Source organism: Culex quinquefasciatus, chromosome 2, assembly GCF_015732765.1.
Source record: "Culex quinquefasciatus strain JHB chromosome 2, VPISU_Cqui_1.0_pri_paternal, whole genome shotgun sequence".
NCBI classification, from domain to species: domain Eukaryota; kingdom Metazoa; phylum Arthropoda; class Insecta; order Diptera; family Culicidae; genus Culex; species Culex quinquefasciatus.
In genome coordinates this window covers 69,192,124-69,202,990 of record NC_051862.1, presented here as the reverse complement: position 1 = coordinate 69,202,990, position 10,867 = coordinate 69,192,124, and the positions used below count along the sequence as shown (strand labels likewise).

Here is a 10,867-nt window from a genome sequence, read left to right as displayed (position 1 = left end):
CACCAGACCCATCCATCGTCAAAGTGTTTTTCTTTTCTAGAATAACGAATCAAGGGCCTAGTGTCCTTTTGAGGACACTTTTCCCCTTCAACTCTCTTTTGCTATAGTAGGAAATCAGGCCACGCAGCTGATATAAATTCTGCTGATGGGTGGAAATTAAATTTTCGTGGCTTGCGAGATAAAAACAACGCAAACATAGGAACAATGGGAGGGAATTCCACCAAGTGATTAGTTTTTCCTCATTCTTTTGTGGAAAATTTGAATAAAATGAGTGGAAAAAATGTTGAAAGTCATTCAGCTTTTTGAATGAAAGTCTCCCTTCCCTAATTTTCCCCACCACTTTGGAAAATGGAAAAAGATGATGGAAAACTTAAAACAGGCCACCCGGAATGACGAAAAACGACGTGTGATGACTCGAACTCCTTTTTATTTACCAAGCAAAAACCCCAAATTTTACCACGCTAATGTGAGGCGATATTTTCCGAGCTTTTCCAGCGTTTGGCCCACATTTATTACTCATCCCACCCACACAACACACAGAGTTTTTAAGTGGGGTGCCCATTTCTGCGTACCAATTTTCCCACCCCGGCCGCTCAAAAATGTGTGCGGCAGAGGCGTTAATAAAAAGTGATAGTTTGTTGAAATTGTTTTCCATCTCCTGCCAAACAACGGGGAAAACAGCTCTATTAGAAGTGGGGGCGTGCAAAACGTGATTGACGGAAACCATTTTCGGACGGTTGGTTGGATGAGCCACAGCAATTTAAAGCGCGCTTGTTGACACGTTTGGAAAATTAAAACAAAAGCTTTGTTTGATGAAACGCGATTTTGCCATTTATGGTACATTTAAAATCGAATGAATTTTGTGTTTTCAATAGGAAAAAAAACTCATAGACCAAATTTGGTGGATAAGATAAAAACATTATCAATCACTTTTGAAATATTGAATTTTTGAGTTCCTTCAAGTTTTAGAGTCACTTTGTTCAAACTTCAACATTATTCGAACATTTTTTTTGTAAGAATCAAATCAAAATCAAATTATTCTCTCTAAAGTATTGCCTTGGCGTTCTCGATTGCGAGATTCCTACTCGAAACTAGGTGTCCGAAGGCTTGATTGTTGAGGCAATTGAGCAGTTCTCTACGGAATTGGTCTTTTTTCTTTAATTTTAATTTTTGTATTTTTTAATCCGGCTGAAACTTTTTTGGTGCCTTCGGTATGCCCAAAGAAGCCATTTTGCATCATTAGTTTGTCCATATAATTTTCCATACAAATTTGGCAGCTGTCCATACAAAAATGATATGTGAAAATTCAAAATTCTGTATCTTTTGAAGGAATTTTTTGATCGATTTGGTGTCTTCGGCAAAGTTGTAGGTATGGATATGGACTACACTGAAAAAAAATTATACACGGTAAAAAAAATTGGTGATTTTTAATTTAACTTTTTGTCACTAAAACTTGATTTGCAAAAAAAACACTATTTTTATTTTTTTTTAATGTTTTGATATGTTTAAAAGGACATCAAATGCCAACTTTTCAGAAATTTCCAGAATGGGCAAAATATCTGTGACCGAGTTATGATTTTTTAAATCAATACAGATTTTTTCAAAAAATCGAAATATTGGTCGCAAAAATTTTTCAACTTCATTTTTCGGTGTAAAACGAATTTGCAATCAAAAGTATTCTAGTGCAATTTTGATAAAGTGCACCGTTTTCAGGTTATAACCATTTTTAGGTAACTTTTTTGAAAATTGTCGCAGTTTTTCAATATTTATAATTAGTGCCATGTTTGCCCACCTTTGAAAAAAATATTTTTGAAAAGCTGAGAAAATTCTCTATATTTTGCTTTTTCGGACTTTGTTGGTACAACCCATAGTTGCTGAGATATTGCCATGCAAAGGTTAAAAACAGTAAAATTGATGTTTTCTAAGTCTCACCCAAACAACCCACCATTTTCTAATGTCTATATCTCAGCAACTAATGGTCCGATTTACAATGTTAAAACATGAAACATTGGTGAAATTTTCCGATCTTTTTGAAAACAATATTTTCAAAAATTTAAAATTAAGACTAACATTTCAAAAGGGCGTAATATTTAATGTTTGGCCCGCTTTAAATGTTAGTCTTGATTTAATTTTTGAAAATATTTTTCAAAAGATCGGAAAATTCAGGAATGTTTCATGTTTTAACATTGTAAATCGGCCCTATAGTTGCTGAGATATCGACATTATAATATGGTGGGTTGTTTTGGGTGAGACTTAGAAAACATCAATTTTACTGTTTTTTTAACCTTTGCATGGCAATATCTCAGCAACTATGGGTCGTATCAACAAAATTCAATAAAGCAAAATATAGAGAATTTTCTCAGCTTTTCAAAAATATTTTTTTCAAGGTGGGCAAACATGGCACTAATTATAAATATTAAAAACTGCGACAATTTTCAAAAGTTACCTAAAAATGGTTATAACTGAAAACGGTGCACTTTATCAAAATTTCACTGAAGTCGTTTTGATTGCAAATTCGATTTTACAACGAAAATGAAGTTGAAAATTTTGCGACCAATATTTCGATTTTTGAAAAATCTATTAATTCAAAAATCATAACTCGGTCAAACATTTTTTGCTCATTCTGGAAATTTCTGAAAAGTTGGCATTTTATGTCCTCTAAAACATATCAAAAAATAAAAAAAAATAAAAATAGTGTTTTTTTTTGCAAATCAAGTTTTAGTGACAAAAAGTTAAATTAAATATCACCAATTTTTTTTTTTACCGTGTATCATTTTTTTCAGTGTAGTCCATATTCATACCTACAATTTTGCCCAAGACACCAAATCGATCAAAAATTCTTCAAAAGATACAGATTATTGAATTTTCACATATCATTTTGTATGGACAGCTGCCAAATTTGTATGGAAAATTATATGGACAAACTAATGATGCAAAATGGCTTCTTTGGGCATACCGAAGGCACCAAAAAAGTTTCAGCCGGATTAAAAAATACAAATAAAATCGAATGACCGAAATCTCAGAGAAATGCTCAATTGCAAACCTCTTTGTACACCTAAGCTTCCATATATAGATTTGTGGTCATAACCTTAGACTTCAATTCTGACTTCATGGTTATTAATAAAATATTTGGATATTTTTCGAATTTCATTACAATTTTGAAAAAATATCGTCGTAATATTTTTAAAATGTTTCAAATCTATTAGAAATCAAATAATTTGAATTAATTAAAAAAAAAAGCTAAATTCAACTACATTTAAAAGTAATATTGATTTCAAACTTCAAAACGGTGGTCGCATCATTTGTTATAAATCTGCATCGAATTTCAACCAAATCTGCATGAAATCTGTTCTCATGATTCTTTGTGATATAGGAGTTTTTTTTTACAATTTTGCCCATTAAAAAACATATTGAAACGAGGATCAAACCAGGAACTTCTTAGTTGGTAATCCAACCCGATTATATACGGTCTTGACGCAAAATCTGATTTATAAGGAAGCGTTCTTAAATTATGCAATTCAAAAATTTGGACTTTTGGTCCCTCCCGTTACAAAATTTCCATGTAAATTTAAATTAAATGTATGAGCGTAACACGGACCTTCCTCCCAACTTCATTACATAATAAGAGAATGCTCCCTAAATTAACATTTTTGGTAGCAAATCGATTATGTCACATTTTGATACAGTTTTTTTTTTCCTTTGGCTGATGACCAAATTCTTAAATTATATTAAATTATATTTGTTTTGGTGAAAGTTTGTGTGCATTTTAGACTTTTAATTGGCTTTATTGGTTCGTCTATACAATTTTGGCTACCGTTCATAGAAAAAAATATTAAAATATTCAAAAATCTGTATCTTGGTGACTTGGATTTCCTGATCGATTTGCTGTCTTCGACAAAGTTGAGGATCAATGATCTTAGAAGTTTTCAGGATAAAAAAAAATGAAAACGAGAGGAATAATATTTTTTTCAATTGTACCTTTCGCACAGCAAATTCAATTACGCAAATTTACCATTTTTGGAAAATTTCATTTTAAATTTGTTTTAGATGAAAAAATGTTATTTTTTAGCTATTGCACAAGATGGTTAAATTTAGTTAGGCAGAGCTGCCAATTAAAAAAAATGATTTAAAAAAAAGGTCGAAAATAGCAGATATATGTATTTAAAATTTATTTTAAAATGAAATATCATATTTGGGTAATTCTCCGCCAACTCACACAGCAGTTGCCCCGACCCCTCTTCGATTTGCGTGAAACTTTGTCCTAAGGGGTAACTTTTGTCCCTGATCACGAATCCGAGGTCCGTTTTTTGATATCTCGTGACGGAGGGGCGGTACGACCCCTTCCATTTTTGAACATGCGAAAAAAGAGGTGTTTTTCAATAATTTGCAGCCTGAAACGGTGATGAGATAGAAATTTGGTGTCAAAGGGACTTTTATGTAAAATTAGACGCCTGATTTGATGGCGTACTCAGAATTCCGAAAAAACGTATTTTTCATCGAAAAAAACACTAAAAAAGTTTTAAAAATCCTCCCATTTTCCGTTACTCGACTGTAAAAAATTTTGGAACATGTCATTTAATGGGAAATTTAATGTACTTTTCGAATCTACATTGTCCCAGAAGGGTCATTTTTTCATTTAGAACAAAATTTTTCATTTTAAAATTTCGTGTTTTTTCTAACTTTGCAGGGTTATTTTTTAGAGTGTAACAATGTTCTACAAAGTTGTAGAGCAGACAATTAAAAAATTTTGATATATAGACATAAGGGGTTTGCTTATAAACATCACGAGTTATCGCGATTTCACGAAAAAAAGTTTTGAAAAAGTTGGTCGTCATCGATCATGGCCGTTCATGGTCACCCGCGACAGACACGGACGACGAAACAAAGAGAAACGCAAAAGTAACTTTTTCAAAACTTTTTCGTAAAATCGCGATAACTTGTGATGTTTATAAGCAAACCCCTTATGTCTATATATCAAAATTTTTCTAATTGTCTGCTCTACAACTTTGTAGAACATTGTTACACTCTAAAAAATAACCCTGCAAAGTTAGAAAAAACACGAAATTTTAAAATGAAAAATTTTGTTCTAAATGAAAAAATGACCCTTCTGGGACAATGTAGATTCGAAAAGTACATTAAATTTCCCATTAAATGACATGTTCCAAAATTTTTTACAGTCGAGTAACGGAAAATGGGAGGATTTTTAAAACGTTTTTAGTGTTTTTTTTTCGATGAAAAATACGTTTTTTTCGGAATTCTGAGTACGCCATCAAATCGGGCGTCTAATTTTACATAAAAGTCCCTTTGACACCAAATTTCTATCTCATCACCGTCATGTTCAAAAATGGAAGGTCGTACCGCCCTCCGTCACGAGATATCAAAAACGGACCTCGGATTCGTGATCAGGGACAAAAGTTACCCCTTAGGACAAAGTTTCACGCAAATCGAAGAGGGGTCGGGGCAACTTTTCCCGATTTCGTGTGAGTTGGTAGAGAATTACCCATTTGCAAAAAATCTCAAAACATAAGTTTTGATATCGTACAGCGTTTTCAAGTTATATCAGAGCAATTCTCTGACATTTCGATCATTCGATTATTTTTAAATACGGCTTAAACTTTTTTGATGCTTTCGGTTTGCCCAAAGAAGCCATTTTGCATCATTAGTTTGTCCATATAATTTTTCATACAAATTTGGCAGTCCATACAAAAATGATGTATGAAAATTCGAAAATCTGTATCTTTGGAAGGAATTTTTTGATCGATTTGGTGTCTTCGGCAAAGTTGTTGGTATGGATAAGGACTACACAACAAAATGATACACGGTAAAAAATTAGTGATTTTCATTTTTTGTCACTAAAAACACTGTTTTTATTTTTTTCATTATCTGTTATGTTTTGGGGGACATCAAATACCAAAATTTCTGAAATTTCCAGAATGGGCAAAGAATCTTCGACCGAGTTATGAAGTTTTGAATCAATATTGTTTTTTTTTTTAAACTTCATTTTTCGATGTAAAATCAAAATGTCGATATCTCAGCAGCTAATGGTCCGATTTGCAATGTTAAATTATGAAACATTCGTGAATTCTTTCGATCTTTGAGATATCGACATTAGAAAATGGTGGGTTGTTTGAGTGAGACTTAGAAAACATCAATTTTCTTGTTTTTAAACCTTTGCACGGCAATATTTTAGCAACTAAGGGTGGTGGAATCAACAAAAATCAAAAAAAACAAAATAAAGAGAATTTTCTCAGCTTTTCAACTTTTTTTTTAAAAGTGGGCAAGCATGGGCACCAATTTTAAAAATTGAATAATTGAGACAATTTTTAAAAAAGTTACCTAAAAATGGCTATCACTTGAGAACGGTGCACTTTATCAAAATTTCACTAAAGTACTTTTTTATTGCAAATTCAATTTTACATCGAAAAATGAAGTTGAAAAATTTTTGCGACCAGCGTTAACTTTTTTGAAAAAATCTTTGATTAAAAAAATCATAAATCGGTCGAAGATTTTTCTTAAAGGTTGGCATTTGATGTTCCCTAAAACATATCAGAAAAATGAAAAATAAATAAAAATAGTGTTTTTTGAAAATCAAGTTTAAGTAAAAAAGTGAAATTAAAAACACAAAAATGTACAGTGCAGTCTATATCCATACCTGCAACTTTGCCGAAGACACCAAATAAATCAAAAAAATCCTTCCAAAGATACATTTTTTTTAATTTTCATGTATTATTTTTTTATGGACAGCTGCCAAATTTGTATAAAAAATTATATGGACAAACTAATGATGCCAATGGCTTCTTTGGGCATACCGAAAGTACCAAGAAAGTTTTAGCCGGTTTAAAAAATACAAAAATTAAAATTCATATCAAAATAACGGTTTCGTAGAGAACTGCTCATAAATTAAAAATTGTTATTATGACTTGTGTATTTTGGATGAAAAAGAAGTAAAATGATTTTAAAACAGTCTTTATCGAAAATAATATCTTTATAATTTTTTGTATGGTTATACATTTTTTCAAATGCGGACAGTTAATCTAAACATTTTATTTTTTTAAGCATATTTTTGTTTCAGTTTTTAAAAATAGCAGTTATTGAAAATATTAAAAAGGGAGAATATTCTCGAGTTGTGGTAATTTTTAAAGCATGAGCTGTTCTGTATTTTTGTAAGATTTTATTTTTATTTCTGTTAATTTTAGTAAATGTGTCAAAATAGCTTCTTCAAAAATGAAATTAAATATGAATTCTTTTAAACCTGTGCAGTAGATGGTAGCGAGCGTAATAACCCGTGACAAAATTCTTGGGAAATTGGCCTTATTTGATTATCTCGATTCCCGAGATATTTGGCCCATACAGACGAGAGTTTTGATACTATAAATATTCAATCAAAAATCCATGCAGTGGCAAAAGAAGAGTTCATTTGATTTACATATTTCAAACGTTTAAAATCGCAAAAAAAAAATCATAAAATTTGTAATTGATGACACGACCACTAAGTTGGGGAGAGTTTACATTAAAAAATTAGCACACAATGAAGTTAAAATTAATATACTTCTCTTCTTCAATGTTATTTCAAAATTTTGAGAGTTTGTAGATAATTAGGCGTAACCTTTGATCTAATTAGAGGAACAATAAAACATGACGTTTATTCAAAACTTTTCTTTTACCCGTCTAAAACTGAATGCAGAAACGAACCCTGCAAAGTTCATAAATCAGGGTTGTTGACTCTTCAACGCAATAATCCTTTTCTAGTTAATTCTTCTCTAATCTATCTCATCCTGCGGCATTCCGTATTCCCACCGGGCGAGGCAATCTTTTGTTTGCAACTTTCAAAACTGCATCCTCTGGTACACTTGATGTACGCTGGTCTGGTGCATGCACCAAAGGTATGCAGTTATGGGGGGGACCCTTAATCAAGGCACCTCTAATAGAGTCCACGCGCGTGAGTTACAACGACGCGGATGACAATTTCCGCGAACCACCGGTCGGTGAGTGTGGCCATACAGGATGGTCCTGGCACGCATGGACAATGGCCAAAGATTACACGCGGACTAATCCGGCTTGAAATGGTGGTTTATTAACACCCGGGTCGACCCCTGGTCAACCTCCTGCAGTAATGCTCCCGTGGAATTGGAATGATTTAATGGACCGCAAAATGAGTCAACGGCCGCGAGTCTGATTTATCTCGGTTCATTTGGCCGTGTTGGTTCCTTTGACCACCGGAGTGGTGAACCATGAAGTGTCATGGTTGCAGCTGCAGGGCTTTCCTCTGGACGCGCGCGATGATGTCGTCCGTGTTGTATTTAGTTGCTGGTTGCAGTACTGACCAAAAGCCTGCAGCTCGCTGGACAAGTGTCCTACCGCAAGGTTGTGAATGAGTTGGTTTGTCTCACGAGTTTGGGGGAAGTTCTAATCTAAATTTTCGATTTAATAATTTTTCTGGAGTTGTCCAGTAATACACAAAACACAGAAGACTTATTTCGTCATTGAATATTAGCTTTCAGAACAAGGATCTAAATGTTCTTTCTGCAATGTGCTCCGTGGAGATCATCAGCCAAGTCCTTGGTTGTCCCGACAGAGAGGATGTCAACGCGTTCCCGATACACTGCAGATGTTCAATTTACTGATGCAGATAAGCAGCTCATGCGATTCGTTCCGAGTGGAAATAGCAAAGCAGAAAGAACGTGGTCAAAGCCCAGCATTGATGTCAGTTATTTTTTAACGCAACTTGAATCGAATTCTATCGATTATCATAATAAACTTAAATTTCCTTACTTTTAATCAATTTTCCACCCAGAAGACTTCCCTCCTTTTGAACTTTTCATCGTCCTAGAACAAGCCTGAAAACCCCACCAGCCAAAGGGATGCAAAGTAAACGGTGACCCACATCGGGTCACCGCTCGACTCTTTTTAATAAATTTATTTGTTTGGTGGTGTAAAATATAACCATCACCATCCCCTCCCGCTTCGAAACCTGACTTGCAAAACTCGAAACCCGGAACAGAACCCAGAACAAACTTGCGGGGGTCATTTAGTATAGCCACCATGTCACCACGTGGCCACGGTGGGGAAGGGAAGGGCCCGCCGCGAGGACACAGCCAATGACAGGAACAAACAGCCACCACCAGAGGGTTGTTTGCCGCTAGAGAGACTATGGATGTACTCTGCTCTGCAGGGCCCTGACCATTTCTGGTCTTCTGGTTTGGGCCCGGGAACGGCGTGGAAAAATTCTGGTTGTTGCTGTTCTTATCGAAGGAGGATGTGGATTTTTTAAAAGCAAAAGCAAAAGCAAAAGCAAAGCAAAAGCAAAAGCAAAAGAGCAATTCTATACGAAATCGGTCTTTTTTCTTCAATTTTAATTTTTGTATTTTTTAATCCGGCTGAAACTTTTTTGGTGCCTTCGGTATGCCCAAAGAAGCCATTTTGCATCATTAGTTTGTCCATATAATTTTCCATACAAATTCGGCAGCTGTCCACAAAAATGATGTATGAAAATTCAAAAATCTGTATCTTTTGAAGGAATTTTTGATCGATTTGGTGTCTTCGGCAAAGTTGTAGGTATGGATACGGACTACACTGGAAAAAATAATACACGGTAAAAAATTTGGTGATTTTTTATTTAACTTTTATCACTAAAACTTGATTTACAAAAACACTATTTTTATTTTTTTATTTTTGATATGTTTTAGAAGGCATAAAATGCCAACTTTTCAGAAATTTCAGGTTGTGCAAAAATCACTGACCGAGTTATGAATTTTTAATCAATACTGATTTTTCAAAAATCGAAATTTTGGTCGTAAAATTTTCAACTTCATTTTTCGATGTAAAATCAAATTTGCAATCAAAAAGTACTGTACTGAAATTTTGATAAAGTGCACCGTTTTCAAGTTATAGCCATATTTAAGTGACTTTTTTGAAAATAGTCGCAGTTTTTCATTTTTTTAAATTAGTGCACATGTTTGCCCAGTTTTGAAAAAAATATTTTTGAAAAGCTGAGAAAATTCTCTATATTTTGCTTATTTGGACTTTGTTGATACGACCTTTAGTTGCTGAGATATTGCAATGCAAAGGTTAAATATTTTTGGAATTTTCAAATCAAGACTAACATTTCACAAAGGCCAAACATTCAATATTACGCCCTTTTAAAATGTTTGTCTTGATTTGAAAATTCAAAAATATTTTTTCGAAAAGATCGGAAAATTTCACAATTGTTTCATATATTAACATTGAAAATCGGACCATTAGTTGCTGAGATATTGACGATAGAAAATGGTGGGTTGTTTGGGTGAAACTTAGAAAACATCAATTTTCCTGTTTTTAAACCTTTGCATTGCAATATCTCAGCAACTAAAGGTCGTATCAACAAAGTCCAAATAAGCAAAATATAGAGAATTTTCTCAGCTTTTCAAAAATATTTTTTTCAAAACTGGGCAAACATGTGCACTAATTTAAAAAAATGAAAAACTGCGACTATTTTCAAAAAAGTCACTTAAATATGGCTATAACTTGAAAACGGTGCACTTTATCAAAATTTCAGTAAAGTACTTTTTGATTGCAAATTTGATTTTACATCGAAAAATGAAGTTGAAAAATTTTTACGACCAAAATTTCGATTTTTTGAAAAAATCAGTATTGATTAAAAAATTCATAACTCGGTCAGTGATTTTTGCACAACCTGAAATTTCTGAAAAGTTGGCATTTTATGCCTTCTAAAACATATCAAAAAATAAAAAAAAAAATAAAATAGTGTTTTTTGTAAATCAAGTTTTAGTGATAAAAAGTTAAATAAAAAAATCACCAATTTTTTTTTAACGTGTATTATTTTTTTCCAGTGTAGTCCGTATCCATACCTACAACTTTGCCGAAGACA

At 33.1% G+C, this 10,867-nt stretch overlaps 1 protein-coding gene across 1 annotated transcript in view; it reads left to right on the top strand.

Annotated features, from left to right (window-relative positions):
- The first annotated feature begins 7,958 nt into the window (after positions 1-7,958).
- The window catches only part of LOC119766050 (UPF0746 protein DDB_G0281095-like), a 3,591-nt gene continuing 682 nt past the window's right edge, over positions 7,959-10,867 (top strand). The window contains exon 1 of the mRNA XM_038250417.1: positions 7,959-7,985. Coding sequence (XP_038106345.1) covers positions 7,959-7,985 — 27 coding nt within the window. The remainder of the gene's footprint in view (positions 7,986-10,867) is intronic.